The 26,803-nt window shown below is 59.5% G+C and overlaps 1 protein-coding gene across 2 annotated transcripts; it reads right to left on the reverse strand.

Annotated features, from left to right (window-relative positions):
* Positions 1-1,935: 1,935 nt before the first annotated feature.
* On the reverse strand, positions 1,936-24,788 carry ULK1 (unc-51 like autophagy activating kinase 1). 2 transcript variants are annotated; one of them, XM_040251576.1, is made up of 28 exons: positions 24,451-24,788; positions 24,019-24,111; positions 23,895-23,936; positions 16,112-16,144; positions 15,771-15,807; positions 14,900-15,073; positions 14,750-14,823; positions 14,344-14,445; positions 13,243-13,301; positions 13,071-13,153; positions 12,570-12,620; positions 12,181-12,269; positions 11,187-11,340; positions 10,438-10,498; positions 10,142-10,231; positions 9,505-9,630; positions 8,966-9,114; positions 8,751-8,837; positions 7,693-7,961; positions 6,832-7,025; positions 6,439-6,548; positions 6,207-6,350; positions 5,658-5,851; positions 5,388-5,560; positions 5,189-5,307; positions 4,689-4,846; positions 3,719-3,854; positions 1,936-3,633 (listed from the first exon to the last, which is right to left on the reverse strand). In XM_040251576.1, the coding sequence occupies exons 1-28, from the start codon at positions 24,559-24,561 to the stop codon at positions 3,578-3,580; spliced, it is 3,168 nt and encodes a 1,055-aa protein (XP_040107510.1). In that variant the 5' UTR covers positions 24,562-24,788; the 3' UTR covers positions 1,936-3,577. The 2 variants fall into 2 exon arrangements, 1 of the variants encoding a protein (XP_040107510.1); XR_005723051.1 differs by having other exon boundaries at positions 3,069-3,633; positions 3,719-4,846.
* Between the last annotated feature and the right edge of the window lie 2,015 nt (positions 24,789-26,803).

A 26,803-nucleotide genomic window follows, 5' to 3' on the forward strand; every position in this document is an offset into this window, starting at 1 on the left:
TCAGCCTCTGCAGCTCCCAAGGCGTGGGCCCCGCTCTGGCACTTGCAGATAGATATGGGGGCCCAGGCTGAGCTGCTCATGTGAGTGCATGACCTGGGCAACTGTGATGGCTGAAATGGCAGAGGAACTAGAGCTGCTGAGGAGAGCTGTTGAAACTCAATGATGGGGACTTTGGGTTGTGTCCTGGCAATCAGTCAGCCTCTCCCTGCCCGAGTGAACCAAGAAGCCCAATGTGCTGGAACGGAAACCCGGGGCGGGGTGAAGGCAGTCTCAGGGGCAGGTCCAAGACCCTGAGTTGTGCCTGGGGGCAGGGGGCCTGAGTCAGCAGACAGGGACCATGGAAGCCTGGGGCCCTGCTCTCGGGTCCTGCATCAGGTGAGACAGAATGAAAGGAAAAGGCCACAGAGGCGGCTTCCTGCAAACTGGCCATGGCAGTGCCAAGCATGCCTGCTCCCTCATTGATGCCAGCAGCTCTGATCTTGCCATCTCAGACCTATGGAGTGCACAATGAAGCCTGTGAGGTTAGGATAGGTGCTCAGGGGGCAGTTTGAAGTGGGACAGGCCCCTAAGTTGGGCCTCCTAACTGAGGGTCCCTGTGAGCATGCCAGGAACGTGCAATGCAAGGTCTACAGAAAGCAAGCCAGTCCCTCCTGTGTGCTTGCTGCAGCCCTAGGCCCAGCCAGTTCTCCTCGGCACTCCTTACTGTCAGGCTCCTGCACAGGGATATTTATAGCAGCTTCACCTATAAATACTGACACAGAAGCCAGAGGGCATCCTTTGGTAGGTGAACAGATAAACTTGGTACCTCCAGACGGGGGTATCATCAGCACTGAAAAGAAATGAGCCATCAAGCCATGAAAAAGCCACTCTGAATAAACTACACATTGTGTGATTCCAGCATTCTGGAAAAGGCAAAATTATGGAGACAGTAAAGGGACAGGGATTGACGTTGGTGGAATGAACACAGGGCACAGAGGATTTTTCAGGGCAGTGAAATGATACTGAAATGGTACATCACTGTACACGTAATCCAAACTCACAGCATGTGCACCAAGAGCAAATCACAACATAAACCGTGGACTCTGGGTGATGACGTGTTGATGTCGGTTCAACAGTGGTAACAGGTGAATCCCACCGATGCAAGTTATTAATGGGGCAGTGAAGGGGGCAGAAGGGGAGAGGGAGTAGTGTGTGCGAGTTCTCTGTTACTTCCTGCACAATGTTTCTGTGAACCTAAAACTGCTGCAAGAAATGAACTCTATTAATGTGACAACAAAATGCCATGGTCATCTTAATCCTCTTTTGGTGTTTCTAACACACAGGGGAGCCCCACAGAACGGAAGGGGCTGCCTCTCTGCCAGCTCGACCCTTCCTGTCTACAAAGAAGGGAGCACGCACTCCAGGAAGCCAGACTGGAGCAGCCCTGCTGGGACCCGGCCTTTTGGGGCCCCACCTTCCACTTCCTCTTAAGGCTACCTTTCCAGGAACTTTCGACTCACATTGTGGTTAGCCTCTTTGGTAACTTAATGAATTATTTTTAACCTACTGAAACAATATGTAGTCTAAAAATGCAAACCTTACCACTCAACAATAGAGAAACCATCCAAATCAAGGATGGGTAAGGAACTTAAAATAGAAAAGATCTAGAAATTGCTGACAACCCTGTGAGAAGACACTTGGGGTCACTAACCATTAAGGTAGTGCAAATCAAAACCACAGCCTCACACCCACACAGACGTGGAGCGGGGGACCCTCCTGGGATGGAAATGCTGTGGCTGCTGTCATGGTCTGGCGGCTGGTGAAGCCCCAGAAGACTGAGCTCCGCAGCCTTGCCCTGAGCCTGATCCCCAATCGCCAGGTGACGCTGCAGGACATGGGGATGGGGGGACCAAGAAAGGAGGCGACAGAGCAAAAGAGTGACGACCCATCAGTAACAGCAGCTCAACAAATCCAGACGTTTATTTCCTTAAATTGGTATTACACAATTAACATAAAGGTGTGTGTGTGGGGGGTCACACAAAACGTCTTTTAAGGTAGATCAAGGGAAGAGCTGTGTCATGGAGAAAAGGACAGGCTGGCAGCACGCACCCTGTGCCCTGGGAGGCTGGCAGCAAACAGAGCTGCAAGTGGCTACTCCCATGGCGCTGGCCTCCCAGTGGGCCCTGATTCCAGCTGATCATAAAGCAATAAATACGAACACATTCTGCATTGGAGGAGAAACTCAAGTCACTGGTGATGAGACACAAAGGGGTCCCAGGGCTGCTTGCTGCTTTTAGGTCCAAGCACAGAGGCAAGATTTCAAGTATCACCAAGAGAGAAAATGAGGGTCTTCACCTGGGCCTGGGGTGAGACCTCAAAGCTGTGGGTGATGGACTGGGGCCCCCTCTGCATCCTTGTGAACAGGTTTGAGAGGAGTTGGGCAGGGCTGGGCGGATCAGGAAAGGGCACCCTAGGGCCTAGACGAGGGCTTTTCCGCCAACCCCCCAAATGTGGCCAGGACCTGGGTGTGTGGGGGGTGACTTGATGTTAAAACCTACTGTGAAAGCTGGACTGGGAGGCTTTTGCACAAATACGGTCATCACCTGCCCACCATCTTCAGGCAGGAAGTGAGGGTGAGGGTGGGGCAGACAGCTAAGCGCAGACCACACGCGCCCAGCACCATCAGCCCTCCAGGTCTCAACATCGCTGCCAAGGCTGTCCCTGCCCTGCTCCCACCCTTTCAAAACAAAACATCAACTCGTATGAGATTTCTTAAAAAAAAAAAAGTTACGGAAAATAAGACACATTTTAGGAGAAAAATGTGAAAGACTGCAACGTCTGTGCTGGGTTTTGGAAGCTCGGTGCTTCGTACTGTCCGTCCCTAAAAGAACATTTAAATAAGACGGCTGTCTCCCGAAGACGGTCCCGGGCGGCGGGCACAGAACATGTGCTCGTGGGGCTGTTTAGACACATACATGAGAATACGGGTGTGCACACACGCCTCATAGTGCAACAGCCGGGACCAAGTGGCAGCCCCGGGTCCAGTCCGCCTGCATAAAGTGCTGGGTGATTCACAAAGCTGGGTGGTGGTCTTGGGGAAGGGCAGAGGAGGGAGCCAGGAGGATACACCTTTCCCTGGGTGGATCCGCTGGGCAGGCCTGGCGGCTTTGGCTTGAGTGGGCATCATGGTTTCAGGGCCTCTGTCTTCAACATGACAGCCCTGGGGTCTGGGTGGGGTCGGGGGATGCCCACGCATCCCCACCTGCCATCAAGGCAGCCGAGAGAAAACTTCAGATTGCTGGCTGGGCTAGGAGTTCTGCCCGTCAGCCAGGCCAGGGGACTGGCCTGTGCTGAGGTTCTGGGTGGGGCCCTCCACCACCCTGAAGTCCACGGCTGAGGAGCCCAGGAGATGGAGACGTGGCTTGAGGCCTGGCTCTGGTCGCTGGGTGGGGAGCCAAGGTCCTTTCCCCAGCACCAGCGAGCAGTGTCAAGGCCACAGGCTTGTCTCTTTCAGCCCGGCCAGCACACTGCTCCCCACCCCATGGATCTGCAGAGAAGATCCAGTCCTTTCGGCACCACAGGCCGGGCCTCCAAGAGGTCAGGCACAGATGCCGGTCAGCAGGGCCGAGAGTCTCCGCTCAATGCACAGCTTGCCTGCAGCGAGGGAGGGAGAGAGAGTAGCCAGTGAGTGGGTGCCCGGCTGCCCCCTCCCGCTCCCCCTGGGCCCAGTGGCACTGACACTTGGCGATGTTCTCCACGTCCGCCTGGTCCGTGAGAATCTGCTGCAGCCCCTCCATGAGCAGCAGGGCCTTGTGGTAGCGCTGGACACAGTCCTCCCGGCGGTGGAACATCTCGTCCAGGGCGGCCGACTGCACCTGCCGGGCAAGGGTGGAGGCTGGCTCTGGCTGTCCCCCAACAGGGTAGGAGGACCCGGAGCTGACTGCCTGCAGGCTGGAGGGCATGAGTGACGGGGCAGGGTGGTGCAGGCACCGTCCAAGTCACGTGAGGCCTAAACAGATGCTCGCTCACCTCAGGCAGTCGGGATTACAGGTCAGACCCCGAGGGTAGCTAGCTCTGCCCCCAGGTCTGCACCGCCACTGGGGAGAGGGCTCCCTCGGACCTGGTCCCAGTCACTATCAGTGCGGGCCAGCGATGGCACAGCTTAGCAACAGTCACCCCAGGAGTTGGGATGAGAAGGCAGACTTTTCCCAAACGTTTATTCAAATGTTGCTTTTACTACAAGTGACTTTTTTCAAAAAACAGGGATTGCTTTAGAAGCCACTCTTTTTGAAGAGCAACAGAGGCAAAACACTGAGCAGGGCCCCTCCATGCCCCCAGCTGTCTTCACTCTATGTCTTCCAAGCTGGACGCCTGCACAGGTTTCTTCCACTGCAGAAGAAACCAGCTCGCCTGTGAAAAGACTTCAAAACCAGGTCCCCTGTTTCCCTGGTAAGGAAACTGAGTTTAGAGAGGGATGTGACCAGAGATACACTTGGACAATGGAGTCACACTGTGGGGCTTAAGCTCAGGTGAGCTCTGGGCTCCCTGCTGGGGCTGGAGGGGGCCTGGGTATCACTGGTTGGCAGAGCAGACAGCATGGTGGAGCAACACCCGCTGCAGTCTGGCAGAGCTGTGGCCATCAACCAGCCCTGCCCACTCCTTGGCCCACTCTCCCAGCTCCTCCCCACACAGGGTCCCACAGGTCGTACCGTCTGCACTGCGTGGCTAAAGATGAGCTTCTCAGCAGTGACGCTCTGGATGCGGTCCAGGAGCCGCTGCTTATCCAGGAAGAAGCGCTGCAGCCGCAGGCTCAGGCTTTGGCAGGACACCACGCTGGTCTTGTACAGCTCGTTCAGTTTCCGCACCACTGCAGGAGGGGACCTTGCAGCTCAGGCTGACTGCAGGAGTGGGGACCAACAGGCAAAAAGCCCCTCACTCCACCCCCGGGGCAGCTTGCTGACCCCACCTCCTATGCATTCTGCCCCAGCAATGCACACTGTGCCTTCCCACCCCCAGACACACAAGGCCCTGCTTCGGGGCCTTTGCACTTGGCCTTCTACCATCCCTGTGGCTGTTACCCCACCTGGGTGGGGCCTGCACCAGGTAGCCTTAGAAAGGCCTCCCGCATCACCCTACCCTCCCTGTCTTCCCCACGAGCTCAGAGCCTCCTGCCCCGACCCTGCTGGGAGCCCGAGCCATCCGCACTCACCTTGCTTCACGGTGGACGACAAGCAGAGCTTGCCAGCCCGGATCTGGTCGATGGCGGTCTGCAGGCCCGAGGACAGGAGCTCGGCCACCTTCAGGTAGAGCACCAGCTGCTCTGCAAAACTGGAGGGGGGCACGGATTTGTCAGAGGGGGCCCACGCCCCAGGCGGCCTCCCCGCTGGGCACCCGCTGGGCACACCCACCCCCACTCGCGGCTCAGCAGGCTGATCTGGTCGGCCACCACGCTCTCCTGCAGCTGGTCCTCGGGCCCCCCGGCCGCCTCGCTGGCGCTGCCCTTCAGAGCCGCAATCTCTAGGACGTGCTGGACAAAGACGAGCGTGAAGCGCAGGCTGTGCAGGATCTCCGTGTGCTCTTGCTGGGGAGATGGGGCGGCTAAGCAACCGACCGTGACAGCCCCGTGGCCAGCCCTGCCCAGAGATCATGCCCGGCCTCACCCCGGCCCGAGCCCTCACCTCCATCAGGGTCTCCTCGGGGAGGTCGGGGGCCTCGAAGGTCACGGCCCCCTCCAGGTTGGCGGTGACAGGGTCAGCAAAGCTGCAGCAGTGGCCAGGGGCAGGGACCTCGAGGGTGGCCTCACTGTAGGCCCCAGGCGCCAGGTGGCGGGCAGAGGAGGAGCCGGCCGAGCTGAGGGAGCTGGAAGAGCCCACTGTGGGGAGAGGGCTGGTGGGCAGGGGCCCCCATCACGGCTGCCCCTTCCTCCCCAATCTTCTGCCACTCTGAGACACCAAGTCTGGTCCCCACCACCCGGCTCCTCTCCCTCCAGGGTGTAGAGCCCACAGTGGAGGCCTCACCACTCCTGGGCCTCCATCCACTGTAGGTGGGACCCTTGAGTTCAGAGGTTGGGGTTGCAGAGGCCTGTCTGCATGACCTGTGCCCGCCCAGAGGCAGCTCTGAACCCTAGACCCCTGACCCTACGGGGAGGACCCTCCCAGGGCCTCAGCATGGGGGTGGTGCCCCGCCACTGACTCACTGCAGCTCCAAGGCCACCAGACAGTCCTCACCTGAGAACATGGTCGTGCGGGGGCCCTGGGGTGGCGTGGTCCCGCTGGGGGGCGAGCCCACTGTGAACACTACAGGGGAAGGGCTGCTGGCGCCCCCAGCACGAGCTCCTGGGTGCAGGTTCCCTCCGAAGCCAGCAGAGGGCGCTGGGGGAGTGAGAAGAGGCGCTCAGGTTCCTCCCGCCATGGCCCCCCCACTTCCCAGAGAACTCCCCACCGGCCCCCTCTGGCGCACCAATCTCCATGGGCTTCTCCTGCAGGCTGTCTGTGCTGCCTGAGTCGGGAGCCTGCGTCCCAAACGCAGCCTTAAGGAGCAGATCTGTGAGGCGGCCGGTGCTGAGGGACCTGCAGGGCGAAGGGTGGTAGAGGTACCATGAGCTGCCCCGGGGGTACCAGTCTACCCACTGCCCAGGGCTGGCCCCCTACACCCCACAGGCAGGGCCTGGGGAGCCTCACAGCCTGGTCAGCGTACCCAGCCCCACCCATTCCAGGCAGTTGCTGTCACCCATTGAACAGATGTGCAAACTGAGGCTCAGAAGTGGTGGTGGAGGGAGTGAGGTGCAGAAAAACAGCAGGTAGGCTGGGCCTCAACTCCCCAGGCAGTGTTGGGGGAATCCTCAACACTTACCTTCCGAAGGGGCCCTTGGTGTCCTCTGTGGGCCGCAGGGCAGGGCCCAGCTGCTGCCCCTGGAAGGGCCCCGCCTCGGAGAGGTCGGGTAGCGTCCGGTTCCGTGGTGGTGTCATGACCACGCCTTGCCGGGCCAGGAGGGTCAGCAGGTTCTGGGAGCTGGGGGTCTTGGTGAACTCGAACGCGGGCACAGTCTAGGAGGGGCAGGGAAGGTGCTGAGAATGACCTGCACGGTAACGCTAACATCCTGACAGGCTTAGCAGTGCTGGCCTGAATCTGCAAGGCCCCATGCCTCCGCAAAGGCCCAACCCTCACTGACCCAAGTCTTCACAGCAAAGACGTGAGACTTGTGTGTGGCTGACTCCGTCCTGTGCTGGAGCAAAGGCACACATGCAGACATGTACCACACCGGGCACTCATGTGTGCACCTATGCCCTGACACAGACACCGTCAGCTGGCTGAGGTACTAGCCCCGCTTCACAGACAGAAAAACTGAGGCAAGGGCTGAACTAAGTCATCTGCCCACGGCGGCAGCTTAGGTTCTCTGGTGCTCTGGATGCTGAACCAGGGTCAGATACTTCCCATCAAGGGCCAAGAGATGTTTTGCCTTTGGGGCCAGTCTTCACTGCAGCACTCCCCATGTAAATGGAGAGATTTATGGAGTCAGCCACCAGTCAGTGCAAAAGATCTGGGTGCAGAGGGCAGGCCCGGCTGTCCTGGAGCATGCAGGCCCACCTCCAGCTTCTGGGGACCCTCATGTCCTGCGGGAATCCCACCAGGGAGAAAGCCCAGTGGCCCAGGCCCATGGGACAAGTACAGCATCCCTCCCACCCAGCCCCTGGAGGTCTGGGGCCCTGATACCTTGGTGGGGGAGCCCAGGATAGGGGGCAGGGGGTTCCGCTGCAGGAAGTCGGGCAGCTTGGGTGAGCCGCGCAGGGGCCGGCAGGATTGAAGTCCGTGGGAGGGCTGGGGGGGGCTGGCCTGCGGGTGGCCGAATGCCACCCCCAGTGGGTCTGTGGGGGGCTTGGGCAGCTTGGGACGGACGACGTGCAGGTCGGACAGGTTGGGGGCGCTGTGCAGGCGGCAGCCCAGCCCGGTGGTGTGGGGAGAGTGCTCAGGTGCAGAGGAGCCTGGGAGGGGACAGGATGTCCAGTCACAGCCGTCCATGGACGCCTGGACCGGCCCACACCACCAACCAATTGTGTACAGAGGCCCCCAGTCCGCTCAGGATTCCCTTTATCCTCACAGTCACCCAAGCCACACTGCACCCATGCTTTACGCGTACCTGGAAACAGGCACAGAGACACTGAGACACCTGCCCAAGGTCACACAGCATGACAGGAGTATGGGCTGAATCTGAACCCCGTAGTCAGCCTCCATAACCTGAAGGCTGGCGCTTGTTAAACAGTCTTATGGAATTTTCTTTCTCTCTCCAACTCATAAAGAATGATGATTATGGGGGCTTTCCTGGTGGCTCAATGGTAAAGAATCTACCTGCCAAAGCAGGAGACCTGGGTTTGATCCCTGATCCAGGAAGATCCCATGTGCTGCGGAGCAACTAAGCCTGTGCATCACAATTAATCAGCCTGTGCTCTAGAGCCTAGGAATTGCAATTACTGAGCCTGTGTGCTGCAACTACTAAAGAGCCTGTGCTCCGCAACAAAAGCCACCACAATGAGAAGCCTGCACAACTGCTCGCCACAACTAGAGAAAAGCCTGCACAGCACCATAAGACCCCAGCATAGCCAAAAATAAAGAAATAAAATTATCCTTAAATAAACCTTAAAAAAAAAAGATGGTTGTGGACAGGAAGACAACCACTGTTCTCTGACAGGCGAGCCCAGGGAGGTCAGCCCAGCTCCTGTGCCCCTCCCCAGCTCCACCCTCAAGCCCATCAATCAGGCTGGAGCTGCACCCACCTGGACGAGGGGACCTGCCACCCCGCATCTCAGATGCTTGAGGGGAAGGTGTTCCAGTCCACCCTGGCCGCTCAGGGATGGTTCCAACTTGGGGGAAAGAGAAATTGCCAGGGTCAATATGGGATGGAGAGCAAGACCCTCCCCTGCCCCAGGGTGGAGACACCCAGTCCCGGCTCAGGTGCTGGGTCTCCCAGCAGTACAGTATATAGGCTCACCCTGGGGAGACGGTGTGTAGGGCCGGCCCCCACCCAGGGACAGCTTCCTGGCCAGGGCGCCTCCGTGCTCAGCATGGGACGGGGGTGATGGGCTGGCCCGTGCAAAGCCCAAAGGACTGGTGCTGCCTGACCTGCGGATGGCAGAGGACCTGGGGACAAGCAGGCACAAGGTGTGAGGTCCCCAGCCACGCTCAAGGGCCACGAGCATGCCACATTGTCTGTCCCCCTCCATTCAAATAATGGGCCTCACCAGGAGCCAAAACCAGTTGGGGGTCCCCAGTCCCTGCCAGGGTGACTGCCAACTCAGAGGGGCTTCTGGGAATTAATTTAAAAAGTACCCCTTCCCACTCTCTTTTGGAACTTAACACAAATCACCATCAGTTTTATAAACACAAGCTAGAGTGCCAGAACGTCCACGAAGCACTGACAGTTACGCAGTGCGCAGCCTGCACAACCGTGCTTGAGAGATGGCCCTGCACCACCCAAGTGGGGTTCTTACCACAGACGAGCCTGGCCAGTGGGGGGGGCCCTGCACTCACCGCGCCGTCTGATACTGGGTGGGTGACTGCAGGTTCTGCTCAATGCGCTGGTAGTTCTGCACCTGCGTGGGGACTGGGATGGGGACAGAGGCCCCACATCTGCTGCTGGAGAACGTGCCGGTCCGGCTGTGGTGGGCAGAGAGAGGTTGGGGTCACTGCAGGCGGGGCACTGGGCTGAACCCCAGGCCCAATATCCCGGGGCAGAGGCCACTCCAGCCACCTGCTCCCCTGTCTCTGCACACGGCCACTACTGCTCCCAGGGGTACCAGGGGTCTGTGGTCACTTCCTCCCTACTACTCTGCACTCAGGTGGCTTCTGGTTGGGACCAGCCAGTAGGAAGGGGACAGAGGACAGTGAGTGGGCTGCTCCTGTGGGCTCTGGGCATCCCTGCCCCCTTGGCCCTACAAGCTCAGGGAGCGGGGCTGATGACACTGGTCTCTGGCAGTTTCTACAGCCCCCGTGGGCCCCAGCCCCCACCTTGCATCCTTCCCACCACAAACCCTCCCTTCCGCTGGACCACCCATGAGGGGCCTGGCAGCTTGCCCAGCCTCTGGACATGACGGCTTCCTGCATGGCCCAGCTTGGCGCTGGCGTCCTGTGACGCCAAGGGAAGCCTAGGTGGCCCCGCCCCACTTACCCTGAGGGGCTAAGGGAGCTGCCGCAGGGCGGGGAAGGAGACGGGGTCCGGCCACGGCTGTCCAGGCCTGTGGAGGCCGCCAGCGAGCTCCTGCGGACAGGGCAACAGGGAATCCCCACTCAGGACAAATGTGCACACGGACTCTGGCATCACCCTCAAGACTCCATCCTGCACTGGGCACAGCAGACCTGGCCCTGCCCAAACTCTGACCCGGAGGGTCTAAAGATAACCTGAGAGCAGGCACTGCCCTCCCCACAGAACAGGGGGCAAGGGGCACGGGGCTGGGGGATGCTTACCCACTGCACATCAGGCTGTCCGGTGGTGGCTTGGCACCTGCTGCCTCAGCCACCAGGTCACCTGTGGACAGGAAATGAGTCAGCTTGGACCCAGACACCTCCTGGGGTGGTGGGGGCCATGTGGGGCCCCAGCGCTCTCCTGTCCCTATTCTGGCACTCACATTGCCACCTCCCTTTGCCTGTCTGGACTCAGGGCTCTAAAGGAGACCCTGGAACCTCCCCTGCCCACCTTCCTTGAACCAACCTCAGGCCTGGTGTCCACACCTTCCAATCTGGGTCTGCCCCTCCTCCCCGATCTTCAGGTTCCCACCTTCCCTCCTGCTGCCCCCTCCTTGCGATGCCCTTGGCTGGGTACCGGGCCCCTCCTCTCCATCAGAGCCAAGCTGACAGGCTCAGGGTGCCCCACTGGATACCAGGGCTGGCTCCCACCCAGCCCCATCTCAGCAGTCTTGGTGGCCAGAGCCAACGAGAGACGCGCCAGCATCTAGGGTCAGGAGAGGAACTGAGGACCCCAGGACAGGGCTTTGGAAGGGTTGTGGGGCATAGGCTATAACTCAGATACAGATGGGCAGGTGCTCTGGACGCTCTGGACACTCCGGGGCGCAGGGCCTGTGCGTGGCCAAAGGCAGGACTCAGCTCTGACTTGGTGACCAAGCGCATCTGGCGTGGGAGCTTCCAAGTCCCTTCTTAGGGGCATGTCTGGCACATCTGCAGTGAGCCCCCTGCCCACCCTGTGGGGGACCCCTTACCTGGAAACTGGGCCGGGACCATGACAAAGTCGTCGGTGTCGCAGGATGAGTCCTTGCTGCTGCCGCCTGAGTCCCGGGAGCCTTGCAGGAAGCCGGCGGCCTCGGCCGGGGAGGTCAGGGTCTTCTGGAGCTCCTGCTGCATCTCCCCCAGGGACTGGGGGTCAGAGGGGAGCCCACTGAGACTCAGGCCCAGGGCCTGGGGGAAGCGGGGCTGCTGGGGACGAGGCCAGGGCTCTGCATGATCCTCTCCCCACTGCGTCACGCCTCGCCTGTGACTTCCCCACAAGGACAGTCATCTCACAGAGCCACCTGCCCCCCAGGGTGAGGAGGCGCTTCACTCCCACAAGCTCCAGGGAGAGCCCCTTTCAGGCGACCCTCCACTTCTCCCTCCATCCTGTGGAGGGTTGTACAGCCTGGCACACTGGGGACGGGTACAGGGGGCAAGGCTGCCTGTGCGCAAGCCCTGTGCCACGCTCAGCAGACGGGGCATCAGAGAGGTGTTCTCTCCGCCACCAGTCCAGCCCTGGTCCCTGCCTAGCAGGACGGACAGATAGACAGGTGGAGGTTCAAGTCCCAATGCCCCCAACCCCACGCACCACCTCAGCAGACCTCACCCGACCCGTGCTGGGAATGTGGGCTGCAGGGATCAGATCCCAGGACACAGGGACCCCTGCACACAATCCTGCCCGGGGCCCCTGTCTGTGTCCACCCATGCACATGAAGGTTCAGAGCTGACGCAACCCGATGACAGCCATCAGGTCAGCCACCGGGACACGAGCGGAGAAGGGGCCTGAAAGGGGACTTCACCCACTTCTACCGCTCCACGTCCACAAACAGAACGTGTTAAGTCTGGTGTCATCTCACCAGACTACACTGCAGAAATAAATGTGGGGGCCTGGCTAGGACAGAAGCCCCAACAGGGTTCCTGCAGCTGCCTACATGCCCCAAAGCCGAGGGAGAGGAGCCCGTAGCCCCAACCCTGCATGTGACTCACCGGTGGGGAGGCCAGGTGTGAGGTGGAGCTGCTGCTGGAGCTGCTGCCAGACCCCGAGCTCGGGTATGAGGGCACGGGCACAGGAGTGGCTGGGGGAGGGTGTGGGTCAGCACATGTCAGCATGGGATGCTCCCCGGGGCCTGCACACTCCTACCCTGCCCATGACAACCCCACACCCTCCAGGACGCCAGCGAGAAGACCTGTGCGAGGCCCCCCACCTCCCCAATCCCACTGCACCAAGTCAGCTGAGCTCAAGCCCACCCCATGGCCTCGGGGGTCCCTGGGGACTACAGACTGGGGCAGGACCGGGGAGCTGGAAGTGGAGGTGGGGCTGGAAGCCCATGGGGAGAAGGGAGGCACAGGAGTCCTAGAACCCTCAGGGGACTCACACTTCTTCACAGCGGCACTGGCATCCAGAAAGGGGTGATGGAAAAACTCATCTGTAGGAGAAAAGTTGGGCCAGGGCTCAGGAGGGTCCGACACCAGAACTCCCAGGGTGAAGGCTGGGCCCCCACCATCCCTTCCTGTGGGCCTGAGCTCCTGCAAGCTCTAGCCCCTGTCCTGGCTGCCTCACGCCTGGTGCGGGGGAGACAGAGCCCCAGCTGGCAGCTCTTGAACACATCTGGCACCCCTAGTGTGGTCCAGGCCGGCTCCACCCACCCTTCCGACAGTTCCCAGCAATGCTGCCTGTTGCACAAGTGGGGGTTTTTCTATCTGTGCAGCTGGGAAAGGAGCTGTGGGAATGGGGAAACCCACTCACTGTGGCCACAGGGGACCTGGAAGCTGGGGGTGCAGAATGAGGGGTCCAGGGCCAAGAGCTAGAAGGGCTCCTGACCCCCAGGCCTGTCAGAAGGAGTCCCCCCCTCCCCTGCTGGGAGGCCGGCACTCACCGAAGTCCATGCGGTCTTTGTGGTTGCGCTGAAGCAGAGCCAGGAGCAGCTGTCTCAGCGGGGCCGAGGTCTCCCGGGGGATGCTGGGGGCACAGAACACAGCGTTGACAGGGCAGCCAGGTCGGGGCAGAGAGGAACCGGGCGAGGGTCTGCCGCCAGGAGGGGCACTCACGTGGGGACCAGCGTCTTGTTCTTCTCGTAGAAGAGGCGGAGGTCCTGGGGACTGCTAGCCTGGAAGGCGGGGACAGGGGGTGAGGAGTGAGCGCCCGCTCCACTTGGCCACTGCCTACTCTGCGCCTGACCCCGAGAGGTCCGCGGTCCAGCACTGCCAGCCTGTCTGTCTGAACACTGAGAGCCCCCACATGCTTCCAAGGAAGGGGCGCCCCCTCTCCCCACTCAGGCTGTGGAATCGCAGGGACCGCACAAAGGCAGAGGCTGGGGGGGCCCAGAGAAGGTTGCTGGGCCTTCCACCCACCTGCTGTGGATGACTTCTGGGTAACTGCTGTAACTGGTTGTTTGCTTCTTGAAATTGAAAAGCCCATGCACCAGCTCCAGAAGAGGGCCCGAGTAAGTTCGCTCCCCAAGTGGGCCCTGCCTCCCTTGATAACACATGGCTGGCACATGCGTGTTCATTAATCATTCACTGAGCCCTGCTATGCGCCAGGCACTGTTCCAGGCACGAGGGTACAACGTTCCCAAGGCCGACCTGCCAGCCAGGGACAGCCCTGTGCTTGCCCACATGGGGAAAACGGTAGGCAGGAAGGGGTGGAGGGAGCAGGGGATGGAGGCTGGCCTAGGTCACTGGGCAGGCACAGAGGCTCTGGGGCAAGCTGGTAGCAAAGGAGGGCTACCAGGTCAGGCCAAGGGGTCACTGCAAGACGCGTGTTTGTGGGGTGGGCTCAGACGCATGGGCCCTCTAGGGTCCAGCACAGGACAGGCCACTGCCTTCCAAATGTAGGGTATACCCCCGAGTTTGGGGTCCTGGTATCAATGTCTTGGCTCACTCCGGCACTAGAATGGGTGGGAGGGAGGCCGTGACACTTGGTTCAGACATACACATGGACACACACAGAAGTGCTCCAGAGCCAGTGGAGACTCCGGCCTTGGCTCGAAGCAGGATAGGCCCCTGAACTGACTCCACAGTGGGAAGCTGGGTGAGCATGTCATGCAGGTGGAGGGAAGGCTGCAGGACTTTAACGACCCACACCTATGGCAGGCTGCAGAGACAAGCATGCGCACACCTGCAGTGGACCCCTCTGCCCTGGGCCCTCACCTGGAACGGCGCCTTCCCTGTCAGGCACTGGTACACGATGGTGCCGACGCTCCACAGGTCTGCCTTCCCGTCATAGTGCTGGGACATGATGACCTCCGGGGCCTGCGGGACATACAAGTTGGTATGGCGAGCACGGACACTGAACTGTGCCTGACCAAAGCCTGCCTCCAGCCGGGCGTCAGCCAATCAGAACAGACACCAGCCAGGGGCCAGTCACACAGACACTAGCGAAGTGTCAAACGCCGGAGACATGGCGGGGAACAAATGGTATATCCATGTTGGCTGCCACCCAAGGTGAGGCCACGGGATGGGGCTCAGCTCTGGACACGGGAGGGAACCCTGCTCCTGTGTGGACGGAGGACCCCTGAAGAGGAAAAGGCAGCAGGGGCTGGGGACAGCCACCTACCATGTACATGGGGGAGCCACAAAGTGTGGCTGCCATCATGTTGCTCTGCAGGTACCGAGCGAAGCCGAAGTCGGCTGCAGGCAAGGAGAGATGTGTGAGGGGGGCGGCTGAGGCCCCTGGGCCCCCTGGGCCGCAGCCACCCCACCTCACCAATCTTGACCCGGATGTTGTTGGGGTTGGCGCGACGCCCGCCAGGGTTGGACAGCAGGATGTTCTGGGGCTTCAGGTCCCGGTGGATGATGCCCTTGCTGTGCAGGAGCCGCATGGCGCCCGCGATCTGCTGCAGGAAGAGCCGGATGGTGTCCTCGCTTAGTGTGCGCATGGCTGCAGGGAGACAGCGTTCAGGTGGGCACAGCTCGCCCGGGCACCCAGAGTGAGGGGCCTCCTACTGCTCCCTGCGGCCTCTGAACCCATCCTTCGCACCACCTGACCCTGAGCTGCCCCGGTGTCCCCTCCCCACCTGCCAGCTCCATGGTGTTGCCCAGCACACCCTGCCCCTTCTCAGGTTAGGACCACCTCTCAGCAGCTTCCTCCACCTACTGCTCAGGGTAAACACCATGGCCAGTGGCTGCTTGACAAGCCCCAGGTCCAGCTTCAACCAGCGAAGGGCTCATCCAACAGGTGAGAGAGTAATTCCCCACTTTTGCCAGGACCCTGGGGAGGCCCGCCCCCTGTGGATAGCCAGGGATCTCTGGAGTCCAGAGCGCTCAGGACAGGCCCGTCTCCTGCAGAGCCACCAATCAGAGGCCACAGGGACACTCCACAGGGCACCACACCCCAGCAGACTGAATAGAGCCCAGCTCAAGAGTGACCCTTCCAGACCAAGTCTGCCCTGCAAGGCCATCCTTCGTGGTTTTGACATAGCATGTAACCCTAACAGGCCTTCAGTCACCCTTCCATCCTTCTCAGCAGGCGTCACCACCATTAGGCCTAAGAAAGCTCGTTCACACCAGGCCACCTCAAACACTGGGTCAGGGTGAGCCTGAGTGCGTAGCCCATCCAGCCACGGGTGTCCACTCACTGTGCAGGTAGTCGGCCAGATCCCCGCCGTTACAGTACTGCAAAAGACCAGCCACATGTCTTGGTCAGCTGCCAGGGGAGACCCTGCAGCCCAGCCCAGGTCTCCCTATCACCCAACTCCAGGACACCTGCTCCCTTGGCACTTGGGGCAGACGTGCCTTGCAACTCTCAAGCAGGTCAACAGGGACGCTCACCACCCCTTCAGCCCCGGCTGTGGCCACTGGGCTGCTGGCTTGATAAGCCCACAGACATGAGGACAACTTCTAACCCCCAGATGACAAGGGGCCTGAGAAACAGGAGGGCCCAGCCTCCCGGTCCTTACAGCTGGCCGCCAGGACTCACCTCCATGACCAGGTAGACGGAATTGGCCATTTCCTGCAGGACACAGAAGAGGCAGTGAGAGGTGGTGGGGAGCATCCCCTGTCCCCCAGTCTAGCAACCGTCTGGGAAGCCTGACTTAGCCCCTGTGTGACCTGGGTGCCCGGCCTCTGCAGCTGCCCTCAACATACTGCCTGGGCTCAGGCAGCAGCTCCGGGGGTCATATCAGGGCTCAGCCAGTTGGTTAATGACCAGGACATAAGGACATCTGAGGGCCATGTGAGCTTGAGTAACAGGAGGAGGAGCCAATCATATCACTCTGTTTCTCAAGGCTGGGAAAGGAGCTGAGGTCCCAGGAGAGATGTCAGGGCTGGAGTGATGACCCCACCTTCCAGGGAGGGCCCCCAGTAACCCCTGGACTCCAACAGGATCAGGGTCAGCTCCAGCCCTGAGGTCCTGACGGGACTTCCTGTCCTACTGAGTAGCGAGTTGTGGCCAAGTAGACCCACCTAGTGGGGGATCCAGGCCCGCATAAACAACACAATTGGGGTATGAGGGCCTTGTCTCTCAGGCCAAGGCAACCACTCCTGCCTTCAGACTCAAAGATGCCAAGAGGATTACAGGTCAGTGCTGCCAGCCTACTGCTAGCCAGGAGCACCAGGCCAGCTTCCGGCTCAGCCCTTGGCCACCCATGGCTTCGAGGAGACACTGGCATCCTTGGCTGGGTCCACACCTGCAAGTCTGAGGGGCCCGTTGCCTGGGCCGGTATGGAACCCCACCAGTGTCCCTACGAGAGGTGCCCTTGAGATCCCAGGTCACCGATGAGGAAACAGGCTGGAAGGAGCCAAGTCCACCAGGCAGGTGTGGACTGGAACTCTCAGCTCTCCTGCAGACGACTCCCTCCAGTCTTCCCCAGGTGGGGTTTTCCCTAACTGCGGGGGCCTCTGCCAGCCAGGACAAGGTCCCCAAGCCCCTTCAGCACCAGCACATTGCAGGGTCTTGGAAACCAGGAAGAGCCCCTCCCATCAACCCCCCCACACCCCTGCAAAATCAGCAAGTCCTCATTCCTCACCAGCACGCTATTCCCAGGAACTCCAACTTCTAACCCACCCCCGACCCCCATGCAAGAGGGCAAGTGTGTGAGCTGGCCCTGTAGCTCTCAAGGCAAAGGGGGAGCCCCAAGGGGGAGGTGGCTGCAGGAGGGATATGTCTCAGTGGCCTCTGGGGGAGAGCACCCGAGGCCCAGATAGACTTGACCCCTCAGCAGCGGGCCACCGCCTTCCACCCCTACTCAGGTCCCAGACATGTCCCCATTCCCACCCGGCAGGACAGAGGACCCTGACTCAGTCACCCTGCCCCCAGGAAGTTGGTTCCGGGCTCAGACCGACATCAACAGGGACACAAAGCCACTAGTGACACCCTCTGTGTAAATGTCAGTGCCCTGTAACAAGAAGACCCCTCTACCCCGCCTCCAGCGCTCTACCAACAGAGGGCCTGTGGGTCTGGGATGGAGATACCCCAAGGAGCAAGGATGAGGTCAACACGGAAACCTCTTAGAGCTGGCTGGGGCCCGGATCAAGCCCATTTCCACACATCCCCACCCCGCCTCCCCAGGCTGATTACTCTCTGCATCCCAGCAGGCATGCAAGAAGCCTCCAAAGTGCCCACCTGGGGCTCCTCCGGGAGGGGGGCAGGCTCTGTCCACAGAAGTCCACAGGGGCCCTGCCCCTCCCCCCCAGGAGTGACAGCGTGGGAGCTGCCTGCAGGCCCCGCCCTCCCAGGCCAGCTGTGGGCAGAGATAACTCAGGGTAGGGGCGGGAGGGAGTCCCAGGAGGTCACACAGGGACTGGTTGGTGGGGGCCAGGCCAGGGAGGAAGGCGCACAGGGAGACAGGGGGACAGAAAGAGGGAGATCACAACAGAGGAAGACACATGGAGGCTGAGGAGCAGAGTCGGAGGCTCCCAGCAGAGGACCCAGCAGAGGACGGAGGGAGGTGCCAGAGATAAGGACCCAGAAATAACCCCGGAGATCGGAACACCCACTCCTCGTGACATTCAGGCCACCTGCTCCCTCACCTGCTGTCACCCTAACCATGGCCACCTCTGCGGATGTGCTGAGCAGGCTCCCAAACTCACTCACCAGGGAGCACCCTTGTCTCAAGTGGCCCAGAGGCTCGGCCCCTCGCCTGGGCCATGCAGCCAAACGGGCAGCAGAGCAGGGACTCAGGGCCTCTGCTTCCCAGAAAAGCCCCCAACTCACCCACCGAGCCAGGGACCGAGTGACAAGGACAGGAGACAGATGCACCATCCATGCCCACAGGGTGTCTGTCCCCAGAGTCACCCAGGCCTGGCAGGAACGCTGCCACCACCATGCCTGCTTGGGGATGAGGGACCTGCCAGCTGGGAGATGCACCCGTCGTCCCCCAAATCTGGGTGCATCCACCACACGATCACCTCCTCACCAGGATGTCCCTGTGGCCTCAATGACAACATGCTGTCTTTTGCACCCAGGAATCCACGGGACCCCCATACCCACTGTACCTACTCCAGCCAGGGAGCTTCCAGATGCCAGGCCAGACACACTCCCTCCCTTGTGCCAGCCCACAGGGCCCACTGCCCTGGGGCTCCTAGGCCTGGGGTCTGCCCCATACCCCACAGGTCCTACTGGGCATAGAGGGTCAAGGCTGGGGGTCAGGGGGAGTCGCACCCCCCAAACCTCGCCACGTGGGATTCAAGCCTAGCGTCAGAGGGCCCCTTAGGCCAGGACCTGTCTCCCTGCCAGTGGCATCAGCTTGTAAGGCACTAAACCAGCCGGCTGGCACAAGCCTCGGCCATTCCCTGAGGAGGTCAGGAAACATGCCCAAGGCCCCGCCACCCCTCATGCCAACCCGGGCCAGGTCCAACAACAAGAGCCCCAACGACAGGGCCTGCAGGGGCCCCAGTGGAACACTTTTCTAAGGAGGCTGTGTGCCCAGGCCCTCCTGCCACCTGGGGCCTTGCTGGGCATCCCTCACCACCCACCGATCCCTGAAGAAGATGACTCTCTGGGCCTCCTGGGGAAAGAGAGGTCAGTGCGGCCTCGAGGGCACAGCTGGTCAGCCCCTGGCAGCCTGCTGCCCACCCAGAGCCTGAAAAGGTTCTGCCTCGGCCTGCCTCCTCATGAGCTAAACTTGGTCTTCACAAACTCCCCCAGGAAGTGGGGACCAAGTGGGCTCCAGAGGGCAGGCCTCCTCCTTAGGGGTCAGTCCAGACACCTGACTGCTTCCTGGGGCTGCAGTGATCGCTGGAGCGAGAGAAGGTAGGCAGATGAGCACTACCAGCCGTATTCTTGTCCTCAGGGGTCCATTACATCATTAACACAAGAATACACACATGTGTGGCTGAGGCGCTGGCCCCCCAGGCCCCTGGGTTCTGCAGGGAGCACACTGGGGCCACCACCTCCATCACTCTAGTCACCCCCAGCGCAACCTGAGGACTGCGCAGGTCCCAGTGCAATTCTGCTTCTCACACAACTGGCGAGGGAGGGGAAGTGCTGGGTACCGGAGTCCTGACCACCCCAACGTGCAGCCCCTAAGAAGGGGGCGACGAGCCCCAACCTGTGCGCCTGAGGTGAACGGGCAAGACCTTCAAGGCGGGATGACACGAACCCTCTCTGTTTCTCCGTGGTGTTCCCACAGGCCCTGGGGACGGGGTTGGCCTGGGTGTCAGGGCCAGGTGTCCTGAGCAGCCTGGCACGGGCGCCCAGGCACGTAGGAGGCTGCCCCGCCACAGGGTGCTAAGGTGCTTTGCTTAATAGGATCCGAGCTCCCGGGCTGGGCCGAGCCCACTCTGTCTGGTGATCCTGGGCTGGGCCTGGTGGGCAGGTGGGTGGGCGGGCACTGACCTAGTTACCTCCTGGGGAGTGGGCTGTCTTGGCTCCCAACAAGGTGGCAAAAGCCACAGCCAGCGCCAAAGTGCGGCCGCCCACGGGAGCAAGGCTGCTCCCTGCCCCCAGGCTGGGCTCTCCTGGACAGCGCCCAGACAGGAAGGGATGCCTGGCCCCACCCTGAGGAGGAAGGCCCACCCTCCGTCCTCAGGGAGCCTCCTTCAGCTTCTATTGTGTGCCTGAGGCTCCCAGGAGGGGGGAAGGGGATGCTGGCTGCTCTCTCCAGCCCCCTTCTTCCCACAGGCCGGGCCTGCCCCTGGTTCAGGAAAAGCAAGGACACTTCCAGAATGGAAAACACGGAATCGACACGGTCCTCCCTGGGACGGCCAAGTCCACTCACTACTGAGCCGGGGCTCTGAAAAAAGCAAGGCCAAGGGCTGCCACTGTCCTCAAAGTTCCCACAGGGAGGCAGACCAACCCCCCGCCACCCCAGAGGAGGTGTCCACCAGCCCAAAGTCACAAGAGGCTGGCTCTGTCGGCCAGGCTGGCGAGAGTGAGTCATCCAGCTGTGGGAACCAGCCAGACGGCGTGCAGGCCTCACGAAGGCCCTCCTCCCAGGGCACGCTGGGCAGGGCTGGTCCCCAGATTCCTAGGATGGCTGCTCTCCCCAGAAAGAGCACATCTGGACACCACACAGCAGGCTAGCGTAAGACCGAGGGCCTTACCCCTCAAGGAAAGGCCAGGGCTCCAGGTGCCTCCCCACAAGTCTGCAGAGCACCACCCCCATCCCCCACCCCACCCTACCCCCACCCCCGCCGGGTGCCTACCAGCCAGCCACCCACATCAGCCTGGCCTGACAACAGTCACTATTCCATATGACCCCAAAACAAAACCACCTCAACAGACAAGAAGCAACCTGAGGGGGAATATTTGTAAACTATCACGGAAGGGCTTTCCTTAATATATAAACAGTTCCAATATATATAAAGAGTTCCTACAAATCAATGATATTTATATAGCTCTTACTAAGTAGCAAGTACAGGTCTAACCAGGCTTCCCAGGTAGTACTGGTGGTAAAGAACCCGCCTGCCAGTATAGGAGACATAAGAGACTTGGGTTCGAGCCCTGGGTTGGTAAGATCCCAGGGGAGGAGGGCATGACAACCCACTCCAGTATTCTTGCCTGGAGAATTCCATGACAGAGGAGCCTGGCAGTCTACAGTCCATAGGGTTGCAAAGAATTGGACATGACTGGAAGCGACTTAGCAAGCACAGGTCTAAGCACTTGATATATATAGACTCAAGTTGTCATCACAACCACCCTACGACACAGGTGTACTGTTAAAATCTCCAATTTTCTGGGTAACAGAGAGGCACCAGGAGGCTGAGTAGTTTGCCCAAGGTCACACAGGTAAGTACATGGGGGAGCTGGGCCCAGAAAGGCAGTACGGCACAGGGCCCATGCCATTCACCGCCATGCGGTCCAGCCTTGGGAATCACAAAACCTACAGGAATACATCCCTGGGCAGGAGGCATTCCTAGTGTTCCTGGGCACAGGAGAGATGCTGAGCCTCACTCAAAAGTGAAAAACAAAACCATAAGAGATGCCATTTTCCACCACTTAGAGTGGCCAAGATGAAACTCTGATAACAGATCTCCTGGCAACAATGCGGGGAGACAGGCCCTCTCGCAGGCAGCTCTGCTGTGTCCACGGTCCATCCTCAATGGACCACAATCTGGCAACTGTTCCCAACTAAAATACGCATCCTCTTACTTCTAGGAATCCACCCTGCAGACACATACACATGGCAAAGGTGAATCAAGGAGAGTCACCACCACACTGCTGACATTTCAGAATCCCAGAATAACCCCATGTTCCATCAGCGGCGGATTGGTGAGGTCAACTGTGGAATATGGGGCCATGAACGCCCCACAGCTGCAAATAGCACCCACAGCCACAATCATTAACAACACTAAGACACACAGTGCTCAGTGCTTACTGGCACACCAGTTTCAACCAAACAACTCCAGACTCTTGTTTTACAGAGAAAGAGATGGAGGCACAGAGAAATTAAGATACTTGTCCAAGGACACACAGCTAGTTTAAGTGGCAGAACCAGGACTGGAACTAGGTCACCTAGCTTCAGAGCTGGGGCTCTGAATCTTGCAGAAGGAATGGGGGATAATTTTCCTGGGAGGAGAGGGGCTGTCATTTCTCACCTCGGGACCGAGACAGTTAACGTGGAATGACACAGACGTTCTCCAAAACATACACTTAAGCAAAAAATACCATAGGAGAACAGTGAATGGTGTGGCAGCAAGAAGGTGCGTGAGGATGTGTCCTGATCCCAGCGAGACCCTCTGGGGGAGACGGGGCTCACTGGGACAGGGGTGGTAGAGTCACCTTTTTCCACACCCGTTTTGTACTGCTTCTTCATTTTTGTTTTTTAAGTCAAATCATTAATTGTTTTTTAAAGCCATGATTTCCTGGGTCCCATGGGTGTCTCAGTGGAGAAGGTAATGGCAACCCACTCCAGTATTCTTGCCTGGGAAATACCATGGACATAGGAACCTGGCGGGCTACAGTCCGTATGATCACAAGAGTCAGACACGACTTAGCAACTAAACAAAGCGTGTCTCAGACTGGTGTCTAAGGACTTGGGGAGCCACCTTACACTTCGAGGGCTGAAAGCACAGAGCCCCAGGTGAGGAGCCTGGGAAGGAGAGGCTGGCCGGCCCCTAAGCACTTCCTCCGCACAGGGGAAGCCACAGCATTGCCAGCCCTGGAGGAAGTGGCACTGCCCACAACCAGGTGTGTGGCCCAGCCAGGATGGGAAGAAGGGAGAGAAGTGTGTGTCTATGTGTGTGTCTGGAGCGGGGGCAGGTAGGGAAGAGTGGGAGAAGAGGAAGAGGAGGAGACAGGGGCCGCCCTCCTAGCCCCAGGACACAGCTTCCAGGAACTCGCTCTTGCTGTCACATTGGACGTGGGCCCTCCTCAAGTCACCTCATGTCATGCCACAGCACCCAAGGCCACAGCCCAGCTCTGAAGGGGGAGGGAGAGGACAGGGCAGGAGGGAGGAGGCCACCAAAACACAGTCGGGCTGGGAACTTCCCCTCAGCCAGGGGCTGGTCCCGTGGCCTCAGTAAACAGGTTTCAAAACCATTAGTCAGCACTTTGGCCCTCAGATTTGCTGCCTCAGGTTCTTCGGTCCCAAACTGGGTCTCCAGGGTCTCAGACCCCGGCCAAGGCTGGGCCCCACCGCCAGGCCCACAGGCCAGGGGCACTGGGGGAAGCTGGCCTCAGCTTTCTGGGCCAGCTAGGCCTGGGGTGGCCTCATCAGCTGGGGACCCGCCTCCCTCCTGCCTCCTGCCTGGGTGGCTGGCCCCAACTGCCAGCAAGAAGGAATCTCCCTTGGCTCCTCCCCTCCCCCAGTCTGACGCAGGGAGACACTGGCCAATGCCAGGCCACTGGAGTAATGTCAACAAACAATCGGGTGGCCCAGACAGGTGGTCCAGGCCGGCAGGATAAGCCTGGGCCTGGGCTGGGGACAGGACTCACCTTCGGGACCACTGGGTCCAACACCTCTGGAGGGCCACATAGTAGCCAGACCTCCCTCGGTGGAAAAGTGCTGGTGCCCGTGGTGATTAGGGGGCCGGGGAAGGTGGGAGCTCTCCTAACAGGCCCAGAGGAAGCCCAGACACAAGAACTGGACTGAGGGTGGGGTCTCCAAGGTCCCATCAGGCCTCCAACACCCATCCAACACATAGGGGTGCCCAGCTCCTTCCCCCAACACGAGATGCTGACCTAGAACAACCTACTCCTGACAGGGTCTCCAGCAGTTACCTGCCTGGGAACGGGAGTCACCAGGGCCTGAGGCTGCGCTGGGGCCAGCCTGGGGGGAGCACACCCCCCTCCCCACCACAACCACAGCCCCAAGCCTTACCTGAAAGTCGTACAAAGCCACGATGTTTTCATGTTTCAATTCCTAGGACAGAAAGCCAAGTTTCCGGTGAGTGAGGTGGACTCACCCACCACCCTCGCCCCTCTGGCTTCCGGTGTCGGCTCACCTTGAGGATTTTTATTTCTTTCCCTAGGAGAGTCTGAGACTTGGCGAGATTCTTCTTATTAATGCACTTGACGGCGACCTCCAGATCGTGTTTCTGAAAACGAAGCGTGGGTGTCCCTCAAGTGCCGAGAACCTGGCAACCCCTTGAAGGCCTTGCCCAAGCCAGGTAAGCACCTGGCAGGTCCCTGGAGATGACCGGTCAGGAGCGTATGAGAGGGATATGGTCCCGGGGCTGTGGGGTGAAGATGAGGGGACGCCTGGCTATGTACGTGTGGGGCCCCCGGCAGGATGAGGGGGTCTCCGGGATGTGGAGGTGGGGACGGGGGGGTGCCCAGTGGTACGGATAAGGGGGTCCCTGGAGCGGAAGGTGGGGGGCCCCCGGGGCGGGGGGCCGCCCTCACCAGGGCTCTGCCCTGGCTCGCCTGCCCCTCACCTCGCGGTGGCGCCCCTTGAAGACCACGGCGAAAGCGCCGTGCCCAATCAGGTCCTTGCGCGAGAACTCGAACTTGCCCACGGCCTCCAGGCCGCCGCGGCCGGGCTCCATGGCGCGGACGGGGCCAGGCAGGCCGGGGCTCAGACGACGGCACACACCGGGGGCGGTAGGCAGGGGGCGCACCCCATCGGGCAGCCCGGGATGCGGACGCGATTCGACTCCAACCCGGGTCTCGACCCGGGCTCAGACCCTAGCTGCGAATCCGACTCGGGCTCCGGCAGGGAAACAAAAGAGCCGCTGCCGCCGGGGCCCGGAGCCTGAGACGCCCGCGCAAGCGCATTGAGCGCCGGGTGGGGCGGAGCCTGGGGGCGGGTCCGTCCAGGAAGGGGCGGGGACTGGTGCGTGTCTGGCCTAGGAGGGGCGGGGCCTGGCCGGCGGCCGCGCTTAGTAGGTGGTGGCGCCGGTTGTGGGGCGGGGCCATAATGGGCGGGTCCTATTAGGGGCGGGACCTATCGCATGGTTAGGCGGGGACAATAACGGGCCCTCCCCCTTGGGAATGGCATGGGAGCTGCAAGCCTGGGCATAGGCCAGGGTTGGTCCTCCAGCCAGTTCTCATCCAGCAGCCTTGCACTACGTCCTTTGTCTGTGCACCCTGCACATGTGCCATAGTCGCCATTAATACCTGGGACGTGTTCTGCGTACCCCAAGGGCTGGGGATTGGATAGAATAAATTCTTCAAAAAACAACTACTGCACTGCAGGTTAAGCATTTAAAATTGTGCTCAACAGTTACAAACTTTTCCCCAAAACTGCACCAAACCGAAGAAATAGCCCAGAAGTCCTAAAGGTTAGGTCAATTCTGGTGCATCTTTTCTACGGAATAATACACAGCAGATTCTTAAAGGCAGAGGTGGTCAGATAAAAAGTGCTCCAGGACTTCCCTGGTGGTTCAGTGGTTAAGAGTCTACCCTTCCGCTACAGGGCTTTATTCCTGCTTGGGGAAGATTCCACATGCCATGGATCTTGGCAAAAAAAAAAAGGTGCTCCAAAGTATAATTCAATGAAAGCAAGATTTTGAACAATGAATTGGTCACTGTCATTTTAGAAAGTCACTGGAGAAGGAGATGTGTATACAATGCCTGCAAATGTATACATATATTTGTAAACATATATAGAGGGCTCTCTAGGTGGGACAGTGGTAAAGAATCCACCTGCCAATGCAGGAGATGAAAGAGATGCAAGTTCCATCCCTTGATCGGGAGATCCCCTGGAATAGGAAATGGCTACCTGCTCCAATATTCTTGCCTGGAAAACTCCTTGGCCAGAGGAGCCTGACAGGCTATACTCCACGGGGTCACACAGAGTCAGACATGAAAGCGACTGAGCACCTACAGGTATAGGGTACTTAGTACTATATGTATGTATATCCAGCACATTGTATAATTTATAACAGCTAACTGTTGCTTACCATATGCCAGGCTATTGTCTTTTCATATATTAATACATTTATTCTTCACAGCGATTCCATGAGGTGCTTACTATTAAATCCCTGTTTTACAGATGAGAACATTTAAGGCCCAGAGAAGTTAGGTAGTAGGCTCAAAAGTCACACAGCTGACAAAAGAGTCTGGACCTCACAGGAGAAACTGTTAACAGCAGTTTCTTTGGGAAGAGTAAGTCCTTTTCACCTTACTCCTGGAGTACTAGTGTGAATTGCTCTTATCACCTTCAAGTATTGCTTTTGGAAATGCAGAATCTTCAACAATCTCTGCTGCCACTCCCAATCTTCAGTAATAGCCCTGGATGGTTGCATCAGCCTGTGGGAATGCAGTCCTGAGGGGCAGGCTCCCAGGCCACTCAGGGAGAAACCCCACTCCAAGCCTCAGGACATGCGGGCTCTCTACCCTGGACTGGGGCCAGAGGCCATCAGAGCAGGACTAGACAATGGGTTATCTTTGTTCTCCAAGGACCAGGTGTTGCAGTGCCACGGGGTCAGCCATAGCTTGCCCTTACCTCCTCATCCGTCCCCCCACTTCATTCAATGACTATTTAATGCCAGGAGTTGCCACAGGACAAAAAGAGAGAATCCCCTCCTTCAAGACCTTCCTTTTTAAAAATATACAATTTTATTTATTTATTTAATTTTTGGCTGTGCCGGGTCTTCGTTGCTTCATGTGGGCTTTTCTCTAGTCGTGGCTAGCGGGGGCTGTTCTGTAGTTACTGTGGGTGTGAGGGCTTCTCTGCAGTGGCTTCTCCTGTTGCTGAGCATGGGCCCTAGGTGCTCAGGCTTCAGTGGCTGTGGGTTCAGTAGTTGTGGCTCCTGGGCTCTAAAGTACGGGCTCAGTAGTTGTGGC

This window comes from Oryx dammah, unplaced genomic scaffold, assembly GCF_014754425.2.
Source record: "Oryx dammah isolate SB20612 unplaced genomic scaffold, SCBI_Odam_1.1 HiC_scaffold_12, whole genome shotgun sequence".
NCBI classification, from domain to species: Eukaryota; Metazoa; Chordata; class Mammalia; order Artiodactyla; family Bovidae; genus Oryx; species Oryx dammah.

Excerpts from the sequence above, each read along its gene's own strand:
- ULK1 (XM_040251576.1), bottom strand. The coding sequence starts at position 24,561 with ATGGAGCCCGGCCGCGGCGGCCTGGAGGCCGTGGGCAAGTTCGAGTTC. Across the intron at positions 12,621-13,070 it reads CAAAGACCGCATGGACTTCG|ATGAGTTTTTCCATCACCCC; the intron begins GTGAGTGCCGGC and ends TTTCTCCTACAG. Across the intron at positions 7,026-7,692 it reads TCCTGGGCTCCCCCACCAAG|ACTGTGCCCGCGTTCGAGTT; the intron begins GTATCAGGGCCC and ends TGCCCCTCCTAG.